General features: G+C 40.0%; 1 protein-coding gene across 9 annotated transcripts in view; it reads left to right on the top strand.

Moving 5' to 3' along the window:
- The window catches only part of DNM3 (dynamin 3), a 634013-nt gene that overhangs the window by 581375 nt on the left and 27571 nt on the right, over positions 1–25067 (top strand). For all 9 annotated transcript variants that reach the window (XM_051857117.2, XM_008264064.4, XM_051857115.2 and 6 more), the window contains 3 exons: positions 15076–15240; positions 22120–22346; positions 22928–23164. In XM_051857117.2, the coding sequence (XP_051713077.1) occupies positions 15076–15240; positions 22120–22346; positions 22928–23164 (629 nt within the window). The remainder of the gene's footprint in view (positions 1–15075; positions 15241–22119; positions 22347–22927; positions 23165–25067) is intronic.

Raw genomic sequence — 25067 nt, 5'->3', positions numbered from 1 at the left:
CTCTCTCTCTCCCCCTCCTTTCCTCTCTCTGTCACACTGCCTTTCAAGTAGATGAAAATATTTTTTTAAGTGCCACTTAGGAAACACACATCCCATATTGGATTGCCTGGATTGAGTTCTGGCTCTGTTGCTACGTCCTGCTAATGTGCACTCCAGGAAGCAGCATGTGATGGCTTAAGTAGTTGGGTCCTGTTAACAAACCTGGAAGACTCAGATGGAGTTGTAGGTTCCTGACTTTGGCCTAATCCAACCAACACCACTGGGGGCATTTGGGGTGTGAATTTCACAGATGAGAAATGAATCTCTCTGTGTGTGTCTCTCTCTGCCTGCCAGGTATATGAACTTTTTTTTTTTAAAAAAAGAAATTATATAGAATTCACTGTAAAATGCTGTTAACATCACTTTTTAATTCATCATTTTTAATTCATTCAAAAAGTAGTATAAAGTTTTGTGATGAAAATTTCAAAGAACATGATTCTGTTAAGTTTTTCATTGACTTTAAATTAATTAAATTTAATTTATCTAAAGTTAATTCAAAAATTATCATATATGATTTAATTTGAAAATGTTTATATGGATTGAGTATACATATATAATTAACAGAAGGAAAAATGGTAATCATGAATAACATATCTAACAATTTGGAAATCACAGCTAGTAAGAGGAGAAATTTGGAAGAAATTATGAATTCATACAATAATAAACTTCGTAGCAACATTTTCATCTTTTATATAAAGTTACCTTGTTATTTTGTAAAGAAACATCTTGATACAGTCATAAAATTATTACTTAGAATCCCATTAATAATTGTTAGTGGTCATCTGATTTCTGCTTTTAATTTACTTGAAAAGCAATATAGGGGAAGAAAGCTTTTGAACAATGACATCAAATTTTTATCTGTTTTAAAAGTCTTATTTATTGATTGATTGATTTGAAAAGCAGAGTTACCAAGAGAAAAAGAAACAAAGACACAGAGAAATCTTCCATCCTCTGGTTCACTCCCCCAGTGGCTGTAAAGGCCAGAACTGGGCCAGGCTGGAGCCAGGAGCTTCTTCTGGGTCTACCACATGCATAGTATGGGCCCACATACGTGTGCCATCTTCTGCTGCCTTCCCAGGTGCATTAGTAGGGATCTGGATTGGAAGTGGAACAGCCAGGACACAAACTGGTGCCCATGTGGGAAGCTGGTATCACAGACAGTGGGCTAACCTGTTATGCCACAATGCTGGCCCCCAAATTTTATCTTATATTTCAAGTCATCCTTACAAATCATACTAATACAACCCTCAGAACAACCTCGTATACCTTAAATTTTTAAATCATATAGGGTTTTTTCAGACATGTGTCTTTTTATAAAATTTCCCTTAGAATAGCTTTAATTTTTGTTATGAATGAAGCTATAACATGCTGATCTTTAAGCATCTATCCTTTATGGCACTTTATTTTTTTATTTTTTTAAAATTTACTTATTTATTTGAAAGAGTTACACAGATAGAAATGGAGAGACAGAGAGAGAGGTCTTCCATCCACTGGGTCACTCCCCAGTTGGCCACAATGGTTGGAGCTGCGCTGATCCGAAGCCAGGAGCCAAGAGATTCTTCCAGGTCTCCCATGCGGGTGCAGGGGCCCAAGGAGTTGGGCCATCTTCCACTGCTTTCCCAGGCCATAGCAGAGAGCTGGATTGGAAGTGGAGCAGTCGGGACTCGAACCGGCACCCGTATGGGATGCTGGCACTGCTGACGGCGGCTTTACCCCCTATGCCACAGTGCCAGCTTTTTGGTACTTTATTATAAGAAGTAGATAAAATCTAATAGCTGAAGCAAAGATTGGCATTAAGGTGAGCACAGTTTTTTTCTGTACGTTCTTTGTATTATCAAGCAGGCAACACACACACACACACACACACACACACACTCAATTTCAGAAGAGAGATGAAGGATCAGTTCATTTTCTACAGCTATAACACAGTTCCCTAGACTGAGTAATCTGTAATGAGCAGAAGCTTATTTGGCTCATGATCCTGGAGGTTGGAAAATTCAAGAACAAACTGATGCATCTGGGGAGGGCCTCCCCAGATAACATGACAGAAGGCACCACGCAGTGGAAAGGCACAGGGCAGGCAAGAGAGGAAGAGCAAGCAAGAGGGGGCCAAACCTGACTTTGTGACCACACACTCTCATGAAAACTACCCAGGTCCCAAGATGCTGACATTAATCCATTAATGAAAAAAGAGCCCCACCTCCCAACGCAGTTACACTGAATATGAAGTTTCCAACCCACTAAATTTGGTGGATGCATTCAAACCAAGGCGGAAGGAACCAGGAGAAAATAAGCCCCTGAGCTCATGATTATGATTGTTAGAGTGTAGTTCTTTCAATCAGTTTTATTCTCAAGAGAAGTAGTTTCACCACCCTCAGAATGCGTTTATCATCTTTATAAATTTTTTTCTTTAAACTGAAAGTTGCTAAATTGAAAGAAACTTCTTTAAATTTTAGTTTATTTCTTAATTAGATGTATGTACAGAGATGGATTTCTGTTTTTGGCAAGTGTGGGAGTAGCTTTCCAGCTCTGGGACACATTTGGTGACCTGGTCAGATGCGACCCAGTGGCATAGCTACACACACATGCTCTGTCTTTATATATTGGAAAAGGGAGATTTGCAGCAGCCCAACCTGGGAAATTTCTTAGGATTTTACTTTCATCTCTCCCTTTTAGCAGAAATGAACAGAAACAGTTTTTAGGTTTGGGTTTTGTCAGTTTCTTCATCTGGTAAGGCCTCTGAGCTCTGGAATGTGTAAGAAAGATCTACTGACCAATTCATGTGTATGGACTGCTGAAAAGTTATCTTGAGGATTTGAGGGGGATTCTGCATTTGAATGTAGGTGACAGCTTTATCAAATACAGTGTTCAGCGGGCCCCTGGGAAATTTAAAATGTGTATAGTTGCTTTTTGTAAGGCTTTCTGTAATTTTTTGCACTCTTGAAAGAAATGCTTCTACCCACAGAATTTTACCATTGTTTGCTGTTTTAATGCATTGTATGCTTTTGTTTTTTATTAAGCAGTTTCTGATTATAGAGTAATCATATTTACATTGAACTTTGAAAGATTGTCTACCTCATAAAAAAGAATAAGGCAAACTACATTCCTGTGCTCTTATTTTGCTATGTACTTTATCTGTTATTGTCTTCTGTGCTGTTTTCTTAATACTAAATTTTATTGCCCCTGCTCTCTCTAGTACTCTCCTATATTTTACTATACTTACACTTTACTGCGGGGTATCTGTACTTACTCATATAAATGTTTTTGAAGAATGAAAAGTTGACAGATTTTGGTTTCTTTTGTTTTGTTTTGTTTTGTTTTGTTTTGTTTTGTTAAAGATTTATTTTATTGAAAGACAGAGTTACAGGGAGGCAAGAGGTTGAAGGGAGAGATAGAAAGATCTTCAGTCCACTGGTTCATTCCCTAAATGATCACAATAACTGGGGCCGGACTAGGCTGAAACCAGGATCCAGGAGCTTCATCCTGGTATCCCACATGGGTGCAGGCGCCCAAGCATTTGGACTGTCTTCTGCTGCTTTCCCAAGCACATAGCAGGGAGCTGGGTTGTAAGTGGAACAGCCAGGACTATATACAGGAGCCCATATGGGATGCCAGCATTGCAAGCTGCAGCTTAACCCCCTACACCACAATGCAGGCCCCAGATTTTGTTTTATTACAGTATCTATGATTTTTCTATCACATTGTTGCCCATATTTCAATGTTTATAACTAGACTTAGTTCTTTGTTGTATAAACCTTTTTTAATATAATCATAAAATAGAACCATAAACTATGTGTTTTTTTCTCTCTTTTTAAGATTTATTTATTTATTTGAAAAGCAGAGTTACAGACAGGCAGAGGCAGAGAGACAGAGAGGTCTTTCATCTGCTGGCTCACCCTCCAAATGGCTGCAACTGCTGGAGCTGGGCCGATCCAAAGCCAGGAGCCAAGAGCTTCCTATGGGTCTCCCACGTGGGTGCAGGAAAGTGCCCAAGCACTTGGCTATCTTTCACTGCTTTCCCAGGCCATTAGCAGGGAGCTGGATCAGAAGTGAAATAGCTGGGACTCAAACCAGCACCTTATTGGATGCTGTCACTGCAGGCAGCAGCTTCACCCACTATGCCACAGCACCCGCCCCATGTGTATTAACCTTTTAACTCCTTAATCCCTTGATTCTAAAATGAATGAACTTTAAAAATGCCTACTAAATAAATAGTATGATAGATTAATAGTATGATAGATAGAAAAAGTTAAAATTTCTTTATAGTTTTATAACTTTAGTTAGTGAAAGTAGATTAGGTTTAGGTTCTGTGTTTGTAGATAATGAAAGTAGAATTTCAAAAACATATATTACTCTAGTCAGCTTGCTCATTTTTTTCCCGGGTATTAGCTTCCTAGGAATAAAACCACTGGTACTTTTCTTGCGATTATAATGTTCATATGATTACTTGAGTATGTAAATTTTGCAATAATTGTGATGTCACAGAATTAACACTAGCAAAGGAATCACTTTGAATCAAAAGGAGCCTTCATCACGATCAGCTGCATGAAGAGCTGCTCTATATCCATAAGGCATTTCTTGTGGAACTATGTGTATGTAGTGTAGTCATCCTAGTAACGTTTGGAAATATGTGTTTTATCACAGGATTTGTAGATCGGCTTTATTTGTAGATCAGTTTTTTATTTACATAAGGTAGACAAATTTCATGTGTGTCATATACACATATTTAAGAGCACAGTGATCCATCCCACGCCATGTTCTCTCACACCCACACTTCCACCCTCCCTCCTCCTTCCTTTTGTCTTTTTTATTTTAATTTTTACAATGACATACTTTCAGTTTATTTTATAATTGCAAGCTTAACCCTCCACCAAATTAAGAATTCAACAAGTAGTAAGTAGAAAAGCCACTGTTCTTCAAGAGTATAGACAAGGGCTTAAAAACAATCAAATCTCAGAATGTCAATTTTGCTTATATACATTACCTTTTCTGAGCTCTGTATATTAACTACCACAAACCAAGGAAAACATATGATATTTGTCTTTTGGGGACTGACATTTCACTAAGCATAATGGTTTCCAATTGCTGGATTCAACAGGTCTACATGCTGAGGCAGGCTTGCTCCCAGGCTTTCTTGCTTAACAAGTTTTCAAATGTGGTGGGATTTTGCTGGACCACATGCCACCTCTGTCATCCCAGTGGCCAGACTGGATTAGAGAATAGAATGGCTCAGCCCCAGGACAAGCAGTCCCATCTCACCACCAGGTCTGAAAGTGAGAGAGAGGAAGCTTCCCAGATTAACATTGGATCTACCACAAAAGCAGAATAACAAGAGCTTGTTGCCTCACCTCTGTCTCCCTTAGAGAATGCTGTGAAGTAAAGGTGAATCAGTAGAGCACAACTCTTATCCCAACGCTGTATCACAGACCTCCCTGATATTCTCCTTTTCCGAATTCAAGTAGCTCCTGTTTACTCAACTGCTATGGTTTGAGTGTCCCCTCTAAACTTTGCATTCAAATTTTGTTGCCATCACAATAGTATTAACAGCTGGGGTGTTTGCAAAGTGATCCGGTCTGGAGGGGCTTGCCATCATGAATGGGTTAACGTCATCCTGAGAGGTCTGTTGTCTGTTTGGCCCTCTCTTGCCTTTTCTTTCTGTCTCTCATGCTGATTGCCCTTCTACGTGTTGTGACACAGCAAGAAGGCCTCACAAAATTCAGCCCCTCGGTCTTGGACTCCCTAGCTTCCAAAACTGTGAGAAGGTTGCGGGTGGGAGGGAAGTAAATTTATTTTTATATAAATTACCTTGTCTGTGGTATCCTGTTATGGCATTAAAAAAAAAAAGAACTAAGACAACAATATACTATCATTAAGCTGCATACTTCTCTGTAATCTACAATGGAACTGTGCCTTACTGAGGACTCTCCAGAGAAGCAGACCAATGGGATATGCTTATATGCGGAAAAAGAGTGCTTACAAGGAATCGGCTCACATGATTACGGAGAAAATCTGCAGTATGGGCAGGAGGCTACAGACCCAGGAGAGCCGATGTTCCAGGTTATGTCCTGTCTGTTGTAGACCAGGAAAGGAAGAGGTTACATTGCAGATGGAGACTGAGAACTGCCTGCTGGGGGATTCCTTCCTGTTTAGGGGAGACCAGTCTTCATGAAACAGCCGTGCCTTCAAATGAGTAGAGGAGGTCATTTTAGTATTTATGGAAAGCAATCTGCTTTATTCAGAGCCCACAATTTAAAAGTTACTCTCATCCAAAAATACCCTCACAGAAACCTTCAACACTATCTTACCAAGTATCTGGGCACCCAGGGCCCAGCCAAATTCACACACAAAATTAGCCAACACAGACTATTTTATAACGCACCCTTATTTTATCCTCATTCCCTAGTGATTTTTCTCTTTGCACATATTCCATTTCCCATTTCGTTATTCCAGATAAATTTTCTGTTGTTTTGTTTTGTTTTGTTTTCACTAAAAACTAAACTTAAGGAAACTTGTAGCCATTGACTCTAATTTCACTTCATTTTAGGTAAAGGATTTTCTTGTAAGAAAGTTACATTGTAAACAAATGAGGATATTTCTCCCAATAGTTAATCCTTGAAAAATAATCTTAGTTCTTTCCAAAATGCTAATAATATCTATAACAAAAAGTGGTGATGAAGGCAATGGTTGTTTTTGAAAAAGAAAGTACTTAAATTATCCTGCTTCAACCATTTATCCTTTGTGTGGAAAGTTATTATTTTATGGGAAGCAAACTCAGTATATAAATAAAGAGATCTACCCAAAATAAATATTCACAATTTTAACAAGAATCAGCAGTGAGAGTATTTAAATAACAACATTTTTTACTGTGTGTACAATACTTGCTACATCAATTTTTAGGTTTCTGAATTCCTTTGTTATATAAAGCAATAGAGGTCTTTAGGTAGATTAAAAATTAGGTTAGAATGGCTATTTTTAGGAGGGCAGCAGGATGGGGAATATGAATTTTCAGATTTCCCTGAGAATCCCCATATCTACATTTTTTCTCAGTTGCAGCCAAAGTGGTTGTTTTATGCATCTTCAATTCAATGACTATTAGTTGTACGAGGCTAATCTCCTGCCCCCTATTCCTCCAAATTTTAGTTATTCGTGGTTGTCTCAGCCAGCTTATTTATTGGGGATTTCTTTTTTTTATTTTTATTTTTTTAACTTTTATTTAATGAATATAAATTTCCAAATTACAGCTTATGGATTACAATGGCTTCCCCACCATAACGTCTCTCCCACCTGCAACCCTCCCCTTTCCCACTCCCTCTCCCCTTCCATTCACATCAAGATTCATTTTCGATTCTCTTTATATACAGAAGATCAGTTTAGCATACATTAAGTAAAGATTTCAACAGTTTGCTCCCACACAGAAACATAAAGTGAAAAATACTGTTTGAGTACTAGTTATAGCATTAAATCTCAGTGTACAGCACACTAAGGACAAAGATCCTACATGAGGAGTAAGTGCACAGTGACTCCTGTTGTTGACTTAACAAATTGACACTCTTGTTTATGGCATCAGTAATCACCCTAGGCTCTTGTCATGAGCTGCCAAGGCTATGGAAGCCCCCTGAGTTCACTGACTCTGATCATATTTAGACAAGGCCATGGTCAAAGTGGAAGTTCTCTCCTCCCTTCAGAGAAAGGTACCTCCTTCTTTGATGACCCGTTCTTTCCACTGGGATCTCATCTGGCAGACGTTTGGGGGCTGAGAAGCAATCAAAAAAAAAATATATAGAGGTACATCAGAGCCTGATAGTTAAAATGTTAGTTAGAATGCCAGCATCCCATATCAGAGTACCTGGGTTTTATATCTGGCCCTTGCTCCTAACTCTAGCTTCCCGCCAATGCAAACCCTGGGAGGCAGCTGTATTGGCTGAAGTGACTGGGTTCCTGCCACCCACACATGGGAGACCTGACTTTGAGTTCCTGGCTCCCAGCTTCAGCCTGGTCCAGCCCAGCTCTTGCCTGCATTTCGGGAATAAACTTGCAGGCTTGAGATCTGTCTTTCTGTTTGCCTTTGTCTCTCTCTGTCTTTCTGCCTCTCAAATAAACAAATAAGGATTTTTGTTGAGTTTTTTGTTTAATCAAGTAAACATCTTTAATATCCCAAGTTTTCTTTAATAGTGGTTTAATTTCACATTATTCTTAGTTTTGTAATATGTATTATGATGTTACTTAGAGAAGAAATGAGAGTAAAAGATACACAGAGGATAAAAAGGTAGGAACAGTTGAAAGGGAGGAAGTAAAGAAGAATGACAATAATGTAAACATTCAAAGTTCGATTCTGGAGATTACTTTATTGTTAATCCACGTATGCCTGGAGTGAAGATTTCCCTCAAATTTGTAGCTCTTCCCAGTCAGAATCCTCAGGCTCTTCATATCATCAGAAATGCAGCACTGGATGCAGATCTTACCCTGTCCACGCAAAGAAAAGGCTCTACGTGAAGAACTGGGTTCAAGGAATGTGAGTGGTCACTCACACTTCCCATAAAGCAACCCCCAGCTCTCCGGAGTTCAGTCTCTCTACCTCCATTTGAAAGAAAAACTCCACCACTTAGGAAGTGGTCTATGCTCTCTTTTCTGTATTTACTACTCGATATTTATTAAACCCTTGCTATATACATAAGGCACTGTGCTAAGTACTAAAAGAAAAATAAAATAAAAGAGCATGTCCCCTCCATTGTAGCAAAGCAGGTTAAACTGTAGCTCTGGCATCCCAAATGGGTGGTCTCCCAACTGCTCCACTACCTATCCAGCTCCCTGCTGATAACCTAGGAAAAGCAACAGAAGATGGCCCAAGTACTTGGGCCCCTGCCTCCCACATTGGAGACAGGAGTAAAGTTTTGGCTTCAACCTTCTGCTTGGCGCAATCCTGGCCATTGCAGATCTTTGAGTAGTGAACCACATAATGGAAGATATTCTCTCTGTCTCTGTATCTCTCCTCCCCCCAACTCTGCCTGTATCTTGTCTTTGAAATGCCACCTAACTTCTAACTCCTCCCCAAGTGTTCCCACTCATGAAGACTGCCCTGAGGCATGCTGCTCCCCAGGATGGGTCAGCCCCATCCTTGTCCTCATGGACTCATCTCATTCTCAGTGCCCTCCCACTGCAGAAGAAGCACTCAAGCAAGGCCTATATTCTCAGACTTCTTTTCTGCCTCCCACAGTCCTCTCCAGACACTTAATAAATATTGGCTGAATTGACCAACAAAATGTCACAAGGTGCCAGACTGCAGCCCACACTTCCCCTCCCAGGCCTTCTGGGGCATGTTCCTCACATAGTTTCACACATTTGGCTGCATACCTTAATGGCCTCAGTAAATTAGAAATGAAAGATTGGGAGTGGAGAAAGTTTTCATTGAAAATATTCTCAATCATGTGGAGCTGGAAAATTGAGAGGTGCATTACCATGATAACCATGTTTCATGATGAAGATCTGATCTGCTAAGATAAAGTTCAGTGACATTTCTGTGTCTTTTTTTAAGGCCGTGGAGAATTGTGTAATAACAATAGATGCTTTCAAGGGGGACAGGTGTTGGTTATCTGAAAAATTCACTTGTGAGGTCTGTAGACTGTTGTCCAACACTCTCCATTTGCTCAGTAGTATTTTTATGGACCTATTACTGCCAGGATATATTCAATTTCTGTTACTCCACATTTAAGGAGTTGAAGTCACCAGCTTATTTAGATGGCTTCAATGTTCACCAAATAAGCCTCATGACATAATTAAATAAGAAATGGACAAAAAGGGAAACAAAGCACATGAAATAAAGATGTCCTGTCAAGCCCCGAGCTTATATGGTAGATGCTTCAAGGTGTAGTGGGAATCGGTTGTAATTTGGTCCTTTCATTCTGTCACCTATTAAAGCAGTAAGCCTTATGAGGGGAAGATTTGAAATTAAAATGTTGTAAAGTGGCCTACTTCTTAAATACGGTACAAATAATTTCATAAGAAACAAAGTTATGGTAATTTTTATAAAAACAATTTCAGATTTACAATTCTGTGTTGCTATTTTTTACATTTTTAAAACTGAATTATGTTTCTCAAAAGCTACTTAGAAGGAAATTGTAGTAGGAATGCCAGCCCATTGTGTTTTTCAGAAGAAAGTTGGCTTCTACAATGTTACTCACGTTCTGTAAACAGCATCAGTGAACTGCACATAAAAGGTTAAATGTTTGCAGACCATTCTTTTTTGCCTCAAAGATCAGAGACAAATTACTATTTTTATTTTACATTCCCTTGATGAGGATAATGATGAACAGCTGTCACTTCAGTGCTTCAACTGCAAAGAATCCTACTGCAATCCTATAATTTAAACAAAGAAAAAAATATATAGTCATACACATTATACATACAGAAAAGAGCCTGATAGAAAATTTTGTTGGAACTGGGGTTAGTGAAACGATAGTGTTTGCTCTATGAAATTACTCAGGTTTTTTTTTTTAATCAATCTATATACATTTTCCCATTCATTTTAGAAATATTTTGTAACAGGCAATTTTACTGCTTCTTTTTTTCTAAAATCAAAAGAAATGAATTTGCATTCTGAATTCTGTGACTCTCCTATATGCCCAGTGTATTATCACAATAGTTAGGATTTGCATGTGACCACATGCCTACTAATATTTCCATAAGTTAAAGAAAATTTCAAACAGCTTTATGGGTTATTTTGGAATAATTCTGTTTTTTTAATGTTGAGAATTAAACCAGTGTTCTCCATTCACTCTGACAATTTACTTATTGATGGCATCTGAATTCAAAGAGTAAAAATCAAGGCTGGCTTTGTGGCATAGTGGGTAAAGCCACCGCCTGCGATGCCAGCATCCCATATGGACACTGGTTCGAGTCCCGGCTGCTCCACTTCCAATCCAGCTCTCTGCTATGGCCTGGGAAAGCAGTAGAAGATGCCCAAGTCCTTGAACCCCTGTACCCGCACATCCGCGTGGGATCAGCCCAGCTCCAGCAATTGCAGACATCTGGGGAGTGAACCAGAGGATGAAAGACTCTCTCTCTCTCTGTCTCTCTCTGTCTCTCTCTCTCTCTCTCTCTCTGCCTCTGCCTCTGCCTCTCTGTAACTCTGCCTTTCAAATAAATAAATAAATCGTTTTAAAAATCTGAAAGTCAGTGTCTTTTATATATTTTGATTTACTGAAATGTAAAGCAAGACTAAATGTTAAGAATGGAATGAAATGGGGAAAGTTGGTGTTTCTATATGAAAATGTGGCTGAGATTTAATTTTCTTGATATTTCACGTTTCTGGAAGGTTGTTTCGCATATGATCTTTATTCTGCTCTTCTCTTTTAGTTCAATCACTTAATTCTTACAAATAGCAGTATTCCAATGATGTCTTTTTCTTAGAGAATTTTTATATTTATTATTTTATCTATAAATCTGACTTGCTGTGTTATGGATACTTCATTGTTTCACACAAATTCCTGGTTTTTTTTTTTAAATACTTGAGCTGAAAGAAATTAGTTTTAAGTCATGTTCTCCTTATATCTATGGAACAGAGAGCAGCTCTCAGAATAACAAGGCATCATCTATAGTTGACAATAACAGTTGCATTTGCTCCCTAAGGTACATTGCAGATTTTCCATATAAAGTGCTCACGCACTACCTGGAATACAGTCAGTGCTCAATTAGTGTTCCTAGGAGGGATAGTAGATTGAGGCTAAAATGCTGTCACTCCCTGCTGCAATACAACAGCAAAATTCAATAATGTTTTAGACCAGATAGAAAAATTGAATTGTATTATTTATCGAGGTTTGTGGTGCTTTATATAGATGTTTGCTTCACTCATGTATACACCACCTGTTCTCATTTATGTGCATTCTTTATTCTTTTTTTTAAGATTTTATTACTTTATTTGAAAGAGTTACAGTGAAAGAGAAGGAGAGACAGAGAGATCTCCCATCTGCTGGTTCATTCCCCAGATGGCTATAACAGCTGGGGCTAGGCCAGGCCAAAGCCAGGAGCCAGGTCTCTCACATAGGTGCAGGGGCCCAAATACTTGGGCCATCCTCCACTGCTTCTCCCAGGTGTGTTAGCAGAGAGCTGGATTGGAAGTGGAAGAGCCATGACACAAACCAGCACCCATATGGGATGCCAGCATTACAGTCGGAGGCTTTACCTGGTACCCCACAACACCGGCCATTATGTACATAATTTCATGGTCATTTTATCAATGCCATTGTTATCAAGTAGGAGCAGTCCCTAATCCATCACCTTGGAGTTCCTTGTTTTCCAGTTCCTCTAACAAGTAGACATTTCTGGAGATCCCAAAATTTACTAGGGTAGCTTCGTTGACATTGGTAAATGCATCTGGAGTATTAGCTCCTCCACCCACTGCCTGCTATATACTACATTTTGTGCTAGGTGCTGAGAAAAGAGAAAAACACTAGATCCCAGAGTCCAGGAGGGGGAGAAGCATAAAACTAAGCTTTATATTAAATAACAGAGGTGAATGCAAGGTACAGATAAAGTGTACGGGAGTAGTAGAGGATCTGAGAGCCCAGGAGCTTTTCTGGGACAGGTGATGGTGCAGCAGGGCTTTGAAGGATGGGAAGTCTTTACAGATGGGCCAAGTAGAATAGCTGGTAGAAAACATGGAAGTGTGCAATACCTACATACATATTTATATACATACATTTGCAGTTTCACATAGCTTTATGACTTGAATTAAAGATGTTTGAGATTCTAGTTTTTCACCTTAAATGTTCATAATGTGTATTGAGAGTCAAGCAGCTTTTATTCCACAATAAACGGAAGGAAGGAAAGAAATGAATATTTGTTGAGCACCCAGGAGGCCTTCCGCCAAGTCATTTCATGAAAATTATGTCATTTAACTGCCACAAGTTTGCCAGAGAAGCAGAGAAGTATATTCCCTGTTTTAAATATTAAGAGTCTTGGGGCTGGTGCTGTGGTGTTGCAGGTAAAACTGCCACCTGCAGTGCCAACCTCCCATGTGGAAGCCAGTTCAAGTCCCAGCTGCTCCACTTCCTATCCAGCTCTCTGCTATGACCTGGGAAGGCAGTGAACGATGGCCCAAGTCCTTGGGCCCCTGCACCCATGTGGGAGACCTGGAAGAAGCTCCTGGCTCCTGGCTTTGGATCGGCATAGCTCCAGCCATTGCAGCCAAATGGGGAGTAAACCAGCAGATGGAAGACCTCTCTCTCTCTCTCTCTCTCTGCCTCTCCTTCTCTCTCTCTGTGTAACTCTTTCAAATAAATAAATAAATCTTTTAAAAAAAGTCTCAGTAGGCAACCAAAGCATGGCCACACAACCAGTATGATAGAGCCTGGGTTTGAACCTGAGATTTTCACATCCAAATACAATACCCTTGATACCACTTACTGAGAATTTGGGTGCTGTGTGGAATGTGATTGCAGATTAAAGGTGGTTTTCATGCCCCAGAAAAAAAAGCTTAGGAACATGGTAGATTCTCACTTCCCTGACGGTGCTTTCCTCTGTCCTTTCACCACTTTTTAGTCTTAGCTTTTTAGCTGTTTACCGCAGGTTGTGTTGTGCTTCTTTCATAAACTAAATAATAAAAATTAAGAGCTCCATATGATTTTCTTCTATCAGCAACCAAAGACCATTTCAAAAGAAATGTGTTAAGGGAACAATTGTCATTTTTGAATCTTCCAGTCTTCTACCTGGCTGTTGCACTAGGAGCCCTTGTAAATGCCCTTATTCTGTTCCCCTGAAGCAGGGGGCAATGCCCTCAGGCCTGGAAAATGACTCCTGGTTTTCAATGTGAGCATATATTACTTTAATATAGTTTTAAAATATTAGATATTTCTAAGAGAAAGAAGCCTATGTAAATAATTAGAACGAATTTCTGTCTTATTGTTCGTTTTGCAGCCTGTAGATATGCCTTTCATGTATGCATGTTGATTCAAAGGAAATGCCAGTCATTTACAGAGCCAGTTAAGCTATTTAGCAAAGTGCTTTGCCTAAAATTGATTGGATGCTTGAAAACCTGGCAGATCAAAGTATGCACAATTCCAAAGAATAGTACTTTAGGTCCACATTGGAAGCAATAAATTATTTCCCCATTTTACATTTGTAATTAAATCTTCCCAAATGCTAGAAAGTAGCCAGACCACTAACAATATTTGTATCATGTTCTGGGGCTTAGCTGGTTCAACCTGACTTAAAATAGAGACCATTTGTTCTAAATTGATTTCAATGCCAAGCCAATAGGTCAGCCCTTAATGATGAAGATGCCATTCCAGCCCAGCCTCTAGTGGATAAGCCAAAATTAATTAACTCAAGCCCCATAGTATAGAAAACATATGCTTCTCTCTTGGTGCACAGATAATTTCTTTGTTATAGATGTGCTCTGTTTTATTCAAAGAATAGCAAGTTGAAAGTTAAAATTGTAAGTTTTTCACAATGGAGCCAGCCTTTCCCCGTGATGACAGAGTCATGAATTTATATAACAAATTCCAGCAAGTGCATGGAAGAATGAATTATCTTCTATACCTCTTACTGTGGCTTCAGGCCAACCCTAGGAGATTTAGTTTTGAATCTGGGCTGATCCAAATGTTGATCCAGTCCAGAGCAGACCTAGAAGTGTAAGAATACACAAAGGTTATTTCTAATCTGTAGAATCCCTGAAGGCTCCTCCCAAAGGCTTACATCTGCATCATGTGTTTGGATTCAGTTCTTTGGCTGAAGATTAGAATGTTCTCCAGAGGCACGTTGTTAGGTGCATGTTTATCTGGTTATTCATTGCAACATTCATTCAGAATTGGAAGACTTACTCTTCCTAGAACGTGGCAGGCTAAAAGGATAATAATAACTGCAGGGTTTAGATCTTTTTTTTTTTTTTCAGAATTAACGGATGGGTGATACAGTAAAGATGTATTAGTATAAGCCTCAAATAGGCTAAGCAGAAGTTGATCAGCTGATAATGTCTGCTATTTTTTTTTCTTCCAGGCCAATATGATATAACCCATATTTTGTTTCCTTTCTTTTTTTTAGACTGAAAATGATGAGAATGGCCAAGCAGAAAATTTTTCTATGGACCCACAATTGGAGAGGCAAGTGGAGACCATTCGCAACCTTGTAGACTCCTACATGTCTATTATCAACAAATGTATCCGAGATCTAATTCCAAAAACGATAATGCACCTTATGATCAATAATGTAAGTGATTATAAACTGTTGCCTTTAACTTCTAATCCATCCTAATGTGGAAATTTCTACACATTCTCTTTGTGATATTTTCTGGTTCATAATTTTTTATTACAAGTGGTACATGACTGAACAGTGAAAGAAAACTTAGAAAGGAATACTTTAAACTTCTAACTTTGTTACTGAAGAGTTTCACATTGGATCTGTTCTAGAGGGGTGTGAATTTGGTCTCAAGAAAACAGAGCAAAAACAGCACAACAGGTTACAGTATAAATTAATTGCAAAGCCAGCAATAATACAGATGAACCTGGCTCTTAGACCTTGAGCATATGCTTTTACACACACACACACAGAGAAACATACATGTGAAGTGTCTTCAAAAACTCCATTGAAAATAGATATTATGAAAAGATTTTAAAATTTCTCTGTGCCAAAATAATCATCTTTTAATCTATTTTCCATAAGCTTTTTAAAGTACCTGCATGCTATAAGCATTGCTTGTAAGAAATCAAGATTAGATGGCAAAGCCCTGAGCCAGAATTCCAGAGAAACTCAAGTTTTAACCCTGATTGAGTTACAAACTGTCGACTTACGGCAAGTCACATAACTTATATCTATTTCCTCCGTAGGTAAAACGCTACTAATCATATTAAGTGTACTTGACTTAGGAGTTCATTCCAGAAGATAGTGTATGTGAAAAATATAATTGCAAAATATTAATATGGCTGCCTTTGAGGAGCATTAAGTAGCCTTTTTCTATATCCCACGATTCATTTAAAGTTTTTATTTCTAAATATGCCCAGGTTCTCTGCATTGTAAGAAACCCAAGCACTCATATGAACATTTGGTTTGTAATTAATTCTACCGTCATACACATTTAAGCAAGGTTAGGAAGCTTTAAAGCCTGAGCAGTACATAACTAATAAATTGAAAATGTGGCAATGAAGAACTGTATTCTTAAGCTTAATCAATGAGCGGCTATGTGAACTGGAGTGTCATCGAGCCTCTGCATTGAGGTCAGTCACTTCTGTCACTACAATGAGAACACTACGGTACCTCACAGAACTGTCAGAGAATATAATAAATGTGGCTGCAAGCCATTTAGAAAAAATATAAAGTACTAAACAAATAGCCTGTGTATTTTTAAAATTACCCTCTTAACTTTGCTTAAATGAATTCAGGTTGTTTTGCTGTGGTATATCCAGGCACTTGCTTATTTAAACATTTTCCTGATTAAGGATCATTTATCTTTTCACTGTTTTACTGAGAGTCATTAGTGCTGCCATCAGTTCAAACGCAGCTTTGCTCTGCACTACATTAAATCATCAGCACAGGAAATAGCACTTCCTGTCTATAGCTGTGAGGAGTAGCATGACACAAATTCGTTAAAAGGAAAAAAAAAAAAAAGACCCTATTGCTATCTATCCTACTTTCACCTTCTTGAGAAACACACACACACACACACACACACAAAAGTAGGGGTAACTTCCCTCACTCCTTGCTGGCCTGTTTGCTTGCTTTCATGAAATGGCTAACCCTCCAGCTGCAGGATGTGCTCCTTGGAGGTAAAGCTCTGTTGTCTCCAGAGAGACCGCACATAAGAGTCACGAGGAAGGAGAGTTCCATTAGGACCTGATCTCCAAGGTCAAACCTCAAAGCTCAGACTAATAGGAGTGGGGAGAAAGCAGAAGTCTCATGAATGCTGTGGTATTGAATCTGTGGTTCTCGGTTTTTTGAAATTTAAGTTTTCTTATCTACCAGAAACTAGGATGATTGCTTTCATTATTGTTGTATCTGTTTTTCTTTACTACATGGATATATCAATATTTGTTTACTTATATTTATATTGACTTAAGCTTATTTACTTAGCTTACTTATATTTACTACATGATATATAGATCTATATGGATATATATTGCATTGCATATATTTTAGGGATATGTATAAATCTATATATGTAGATGTATAACATGCTTTTTAAATATACTCATGTTCTCATGGCATCTTACTGCACAGAATGCCCAAGCACTTTAGGTTCGTTCTGGGAGTGCCCTGTTAAGCACAAAGAAATGGAAACACAATAACCACCAAGCACTGTGCCACGCACATGTGGTGAATTTTTTTATCTGATTTAAATTGAAGATATCTTCAAGTGAGGGAATTAGTAACAGAATCACAACTAGAAAACTAATAGCTTGACTCCTAATCCTGAATTCCAACCACTTAACCCTGCTGCTTCTATAAATGGCTTTGGGTAGAAAAGCTACATGTTTCTCCAGACCCATAAAATACCTAAAATGGGGTCCTCTATTTTTTCCCGCTCTATCGAAAGCAGTGCTGTGGCCTTTCCTCTTTGAAATGGGAATAGCTGCTCAGCCTTCTGGAAAAGAATATGTTTCAGCCAACTTTCATAAAGTTCAGAATTCGGTGGGCAGTTTCCTTTGAAAGTTTACATTAAGTGTTCTGCCACTCAAGTCTCCATATGGAATTGTTTAAGAAGTTTAAAGCCCAGCAATAAATGCCTTGCCTCAGACATACTGTAAGCCTTTGTCTATTGAAATGCAGCAGCTGTTTCATTACTTAAACATACCAGGTAACAGCAGCACAAAGAAACAGCCCGTTTATGACAGGCGGTCGTTCTGGACAGGCTACAGGCAAGGCGGGAGAGTTTTGTTCAGGACTTTAAAGCTCAGAATCAATACACCCCATGGCAGTCCCACTTTGATGGCCTCTTCTCTATAGCTTACCCCAATAGTTCTCCTTCAGAGACTCAAGAAAGTGGGCCTGGCTTTGTGCTAAAAATGTGGGTGCCACAGTGACCCATAATTCTGACTGAACTCATCATTCTTGTCTCCAGCTTACAAATGAAGCAGTTGAAGCATCAAGCCAGGAGGTTCAGGGACTTGCCCCGGATTACTCAGCTTGGGGTGGCAGTCAAGATGGAAATCCAGGTCTTCTCACTCCAGGCCTGATGTTGAGGCCACTTCCACATCAGATAATGCATACAACAGGGGCAGGTATACTCTTGTTAGCCCCTCCAACTGGAAGGCTCCCTCTCCCAAAGGATATCCATGGATTATCCTCCCTCGAGGCTGCTTTTACTTACAGATTTAATTAGGATTGGTTTGAATATGAGAAACAATGTTTTCAATCTTCATTTAAAGCATTGTTTCTTATGTTCAAACAAACCCAGAGAAAATGAAATAGAATGTAAAAGATGTTATAATTTTTTTCAAAACCCAAGTATGAAACCTGGAAGCATTTCACACTTGGATTGTGTGCTGCAGCCTGTGCCCCTGGGACCCTGGAGGTACACATTGACTCCCCTGGGCCATTGGCACTTTGGTGGAAAATTAAGAACATGTGCCTAAGTTGCAACATTCACTGTAACTTTTATGTTAGTATGAAGTAAAATGTTTTAAATGTTCATTATTTGAGGGAAAAGTACACCTTAAATACCAGAGCTTTATTCTGGTATTTAGAGCATGCTGTTCCAGAAGAAGATTATGACCAGGAATCCCAAAGACCCCCTCTTCTCTATGGTCCCCTTCCCAAAGCTTCTCCATCACTCCCAACAAGGGATTTCATGTACCTTGGATTAATTTTACTTGTTTCAAATCTGGAACCATATAGTATATGCCCCTTTGTGTCTAGCTTCTTTTCTCCACTGTTATGTTTGTGGATCAAAGGATGTTGCCTTTTCAAGAAGGAAAACTTCCTTGTTCTTTAGCAGGACTGAATCCCTTGGAAAAGGAAAGGACGCTTAAATAGATGTGAAAGAATTGTGAGATCTCAACAAAGCACAAAATTTCAACCAAGACCTCCCCCCGCTCCCCCGCCAAGAACAAACAAGCAAAATTAAATTTGTCTATTAAATTTTTATATGTGTGTTATGCGAATGTGAGAGAGCGCTACGTTCTGTACTGTGAGTGTCCCATCTAAAAACAAAGAGATTTTAAGGAAATGGTTTCCATGATAACTACACCGTGAAAAGCCCTAGAATTCTCTGCTGTCGTGTCAAGGCTTCAAAATGACCTTAGTCATAACAAAGAGGGTTTCAGATCCAAACATATCACAGGTTGCTAGAGAAGGGTTAAAGTCAGAAAGAGGAAAACATGTGGAACGTTTTTAATGACCTCACATTCTTTTACACTGAGCAGAGGGACATGGTGCAGCACCGCCTGTTTATCTAGCCTGCAGAGTCTGAGCTGGAACGAGGTTTTGCGTGTGAGAATTTTTTTCAAACCATACAAAGATGTATAGGTTATAAGGTGTTATAATTAAAACCATAAATATTAGTGAAAGTCTCACATCCAAGTATAACTGGTTTGTTATGTTCTGAGAGTCACTTTCTAAATGCTCTCTTCTGAAAAGGATCCAGTTGGCTTCTAAATGTCACGCAGGATCCTTGATTTAACTCCTTGCACCACTGACACACAAACTGCTCAGAAAGTCCCTGAAGTGACTGGAAACTCCCCCAAGTCATTGTTCCAAACTCCAGTTGCAGCACTACAAAGCTAGGCTGGCAAGAGGAAAAGAGTGGAGTCTTTCTCATATTTGCTGAAATGAAATGTAAAATGTTAACCCACGCTCTGTATTTAACTATGCCACTTGGTTCCTGCACTATTGCATTCTATTGCTGTCCTGTCTCTGTGTACCTAATTCCAATTAACCTCTGTACATGAAAAATGATCACTTTGTTTATTAAGTACTAGCCAGCTAGATATCCTGCTTTAGACAACTGATATTCATTCTTCCACTTACTTAATCTTCACATCTCTTGAGGTAGCCACTATCTTTACCCCTCCTAACAGATGAAGAACCTGAGGTTGTTTGCCCAAGAACAGTAAGTGCTAGGGTGCTGACTCCAAAGCTATATTCTTAACCCACTGCACTGTGTGTTACCATTTCCTCTCATGCTGTTAATGCTCATGTTATTTCAGAACATTTCTAAAGCTTTTGGCAAGTTGCAGTGTGTAACATTTTGATGTGGAAGAATCAAGGCAGATCTTTGATCAGAATTCTGAAATAGGCCCTTTTTTTATTTCGTGGTTTGTTTGACAGTTGATTCTTAATTCAGATCTGCTTTAAATCTATTCTTGGAAGGATCTTCTTTTAAATTGTGTTTAATAGATTCTAAGTGATACTCCACTAAGATGTAAAGCTTCAAAAGAGCTTAAGTCAACTGATAATCAATGCCAGGAAAATTGTCTGGTTTGGGAGTTTTGAACTACACACTTGATCCAAGTCCATACACACACACCCCAGAATGGAAGAATGGCCATGCCTCCTGGGTACCTGCAAGTGTGTTTAGAAATGAATAAATCTTCAAGGACAGGCAGCCAAATATGCTGCCTTTACTCTAAATCTGACTTTTATCTTGACATTTATTTTTCTGTTCCCTACTCACCCACATGTCAGTGCTTGAGGTGTCATGGATTGGTTCTTTCTTTCTTGCCCTTCACATGCAAGCAGCACCAAGTCCAGTTAAGTTTTCCTTTGTAATATCATTTTTATGTACCCATGTTTTCTATTCCACTGCAGTATTGCTAAATTAAATCCTTATCATCTCATGAGTGATCCGTAATAGCCTTCTAACAGATTTATCTCTACTACCACCCTTGCAAATTCTTTTCCAATCACCACCAGATTAATTTTCCTAAAAACTCTCTTTTATCAATTCATTTACTCTCTTAAAAGCCTTCCATGGCTTCCCATTGCCAACTGAATAAAGTTCAAACACTTTTCCTTGGCATTCAAGGCCTTCACATCTGCCCCATGTTTGCTGTCCAAATTGACCTTCCACAACTATCACACTTAGCGTAAACCTTCTACCCCACCAGACAGTTCCCTGATGACATCCTGTTTGTGAAATTACTTCCACATTTGAATTACTCTTGGTTTACAAAGTATGTGCATGGAATACTTCTTATTTCACCACAATGAAGCTGTGATTTGGCAGGATTTTTTTTACATGTTTTGATACCTTTAAAAATAATGAAGCCATGTATTATTGAAACTATTGTCATGTCTCACAAAATTTAACACCAACCCAGAAGTTTTGAGCATATGACAGCTATTCTGCTTTCTGTCTGAATTTATAACAATTAAATATACTCGCTTTTGACCTTTCTTAGAGATTCATACATATTATTCACAATTTAGTTTGTTTTTACATATGTGTTGTATCTGTGGACCCTCATGTCAGTGTTCATCGCTGCTAACTAGCTTCTATCATAAACATCTAGACAACAGTGAGTGTATATCTTACACCTTTGCTATAAATCAACTTACCTGGTTTATAAGGTAATAAATATTAACTTACTGGTGCTAATTCCACTTTTGAGACAACATTAGAACTTGGAATCAATAATTTTCCATTAATTTTGGTAAAAATTAGTTAAAGACCTGGGGATGCCAAGGAATAGAAAACTTTTGTTATGTCACAGGGGTATTTTTTCATCTCCATTTTCTGTTGAAAATGCTGCTGCTTACTTCATGGTATCTTCCTTCTTGTATAAGCCAAGTGGCCTCAGTCACAGCGGAAGCATGCACAGCCAGAAGACCCTGGTGACAGAAGGTTTTGGCCTCTCTTCAGTTTCTCTTTGTCATCCCTCCGTGTTGACAGGCAGAAGACAGAGGGAAACTGGGACTGGGACTGGGACTAGCATTGGACAGTATAGCATATCCCGGTACTAGGGATAAGGATGATGGTGAATAAATATAAGTAAGAGTATAGATATAATGTAAGAGTAAAGAAGCATGTGGCGCCTCCCTTTCCCCATGATGGACACTGGTGGACCTTGTCCACAGGCTGAGTGCCACAGCCGTGTTTTTGTCATTCAGTCACTCATTCAATCCCATTTCTGTTTGTCGGTGGTGACCTGACAGGTTAAAGATTTCATCAATTCCGAGCTCCTAGCACAGTTATACTCTTCCGAGGACCAAAATACTCTGATGGAGGAATCCGCAGAGCAGGCTCAGCGCCGAGATGAGATGCTCCGAATGTACCAGGCCCTCAAAGAAGCCCTGGTGATCATCGGTGACATCAACACGGCCACGGTGTCCACCCCCGCCCCGCCTCCCGTGGACGACTCTTGGATACAGCACTCTCGCAGGTAGGAAGATGGGCCCAGACACCTGGGGCTTGCTACACGTGGCCAATATAATTTCCTGAGAGTGCTTTCATAAGCCAATATGAAGCTTAAGAAAAACAGGGGGAAAAGCGAGTCAAGTTCAGGAATGAGGGAGTCCAATTACATCCAACCCCTCCTAAAACAAGAAGCATGCACCCTCGCAGGGGAATGCTAAACGGTCGTCAAAAAGGGTAAGGAAGTTCTCTAAGTCCTGAAATGAAGCGATAACCAAGTTCGCGGGAAGCCTGAAAAACAGCCGGTTGCGTTCTGTACTGTACATAGTGAGGTGTGGGGAGAGGATGTGAGCTTGGGCGGAAGCTGAACGTGCGGGGAACGCTCCGGAAGCCGGGCTTCCCGCGTTGTCTCCTCAGCATGCAAGGGGAGGGGAGGAGGTGCGCGTACTCCTCACCATTTACCCTTTCATAACTCTTCACGGGTGTAGCCTAGGTCTGAGTGAGTCAGCCGTCACTTGGAAAAGCAATCCCCAGGGTATAAAACGTTTTAAAAGATGAGCCCAGGCTGAGGGGCGGAGCGGGTAAACCATGCCTTGTCTTTTTCCTCAGGTCTCCTCCTCCAAGTCCCACAGCCCAGAGGCGGCCGACGCTGAGCGCGCCCCTGCCGAGGCCCACGTCCGGCCGAGGCCCAGCTCCCGCCATTCCTTCCCCGGGCCCTCACTCAGGGGCTCCCCCAGTCCCGTTCCGTCCAGGGCCGCTGCCCCCTTTCCCCAACAGCAGCGACTCCCTGGGAGCCCCTCCGCAAGTTCCGTCGCGGCCCACGCGGGCCCCACCCAGCGTTCCCAGGTAAGGTGAGCTGCAGGCACTGGGGGAGGGGGTGCTCTCGGTGATCTTCTCAGAGGTATGACAGACGAAATAGACCAGCATTGGCCAAGGAAAGTGAGGCCCATTAACCTGCCACTGTTTTTTTTGAAGGCTATGTATAGGAATTTTAACATAATGGTTGCTGTGCATGGTCACTAGCCATTTTATGAGATACCCCATTGTACCTTTAAAAATACATTGAGACAGTTATAAACAGGTCAAACAGTGTAGCTAATAAATAATTGACCTGAAACACTTATAGTTGGAGCTATGGGCTTACCTTCATACATCTACCATACAAATATATAAAGTGTAATCAGAGATTTTTGAGATGTGAAGTATGAAGGGTTTTCCCCTCCATAATCAGAAATTTTACAGGAAAGAAAATTGGCTTGCACTTAAGGTTAATTTTTTAAGTTCAATTCAGAGAGACAAAATATTCATATGTTCCATGAAGGAAAACCTAACTGTACTCAGGAGACCATAAAAACACAAACGACTTCTACCCAGACATGAAAGTTGAGTCACCTCACCTGCTTACATTTTGGTCTTCAGGCCATTGAGAGTACTGAAAAGAAGAGGGATCTTAACCTGGTAGACAAGGGGGGTGCAGTAGAGTGCTGGGGAATTTTGAGTGAGAAGACCTGGATTGCCACAGACCATGGGCCACTCTATGAGTTCCTCACTCTTACGAACTAGGGAAAATTCAACACAGGTGTTGCCCCGGTCATGTGAGATGGGACAGTTGAAGAGTTTGATAAACTATAAAGATTGTGCTCATTACTGCTGTTATCATTTTGGTCCCAATCAAAGAGGATTTACGTCCTCTCACCCCTGTTATTTTTTCTCTGAATTCAATACGGTTGTCTTATAATTTCTTTGGAACTGAGCTGAATTTCTAGGACCAGCAATAGTTAACATTATTCATACATGCTAGGGGTTGTCATAAGAGCATTGCGTGTACATTTTTGTTTAATGCTCACAACAATCTATTTGAGATAGGGCGTTATGTATATTTTAAAGATAGGGCATTAAGAAGGTTAAGCCACTTGTCCAAGGCTGCTCACCCAGGCCTCAAGTGGAGCTGGGCTTTAATCCCAGTCGACTGCAGAGCCCCCGACCATGACAGCAGAGTTTCCCAACTTCTCACTGCTGACATTTTCACTGTGCAGAGATGTCCTGTGTATTGTGAGAAGTTTAACAGCATTGTTAGCTTCCATGCACTAGATGTCAGTTGCACTCCCCAAGCTGCAACCACTAAAAATGTCTCTAGGCAGTGCCAGTGTCCCTTAGGGGAGTAAAAATCCTTCTCCACTGAGAGCCACTTTTGCTTTAGTATGCGAACAAGTTTCCCTTCTTTGTTAAAAAATAAAATAAAATGAATGCCAACACTGAGCCTTGCTACAAACAAAATCAAATTTATTGTTTTGGAAAACCTCAGATTGGCTGGGAAAATGTTTTCCACTGTGCTCGGAAGGTATGGAGGCCATTGGGAGTGGGAGAGTTAAAAGCAGGAGGGATCCTTGAGGTCAGCTGTTTTGTCTGTTTGGCTGTGAGAAAGAACCAGAGCACCCCCGCGGTCCTTGTGGGGAACGAAGGTGCATGTCTTGCTTGCTTGCTTCACTGCTTTGGGTTTCAGATAAACTGGCTTGCCAGTAGCCTTCAGAAAACCAACTTTCGAATGATAAACCCATTTCTTAAGTGGGTCGGAGTAACCCTCAGTATTTTGGAGCTCCCATGAAGGAGGCAGCCGGGGAGGGGATCTTAGCCTCAGCTGGATGGTGGGGCCCCAGCAGCAGAGCTGGAGAGGGGAGCCGCCAGATTTAATGACTGTGTTGGGGAGTTCACAAAACAGCAGTGGGGTTATTTGAAATTTCTAGAGTCC

The sequence above is a fragment of the Oryctolagus cuniculus genome, chromosome 7 (genome assembly GCF_964237555.1).
Source record: "Oryctolagus cuniculus chromosome 7, mOryCun1.1, whole genome shotgun sequence".
NCBI classification, from domain to species: domain Eukaryota; kingdom Metazoa; phylum Chordata; class Mammalia; order Lagomorpha; family Leporidae; genus Oryctolagus; species Oryctolagus cuniculus.
The sequence above is the reverse complement of the archived record's forward strand: the minus strand, read 5'-3'. Positions and strand labels throughout refer to the sequence as shown.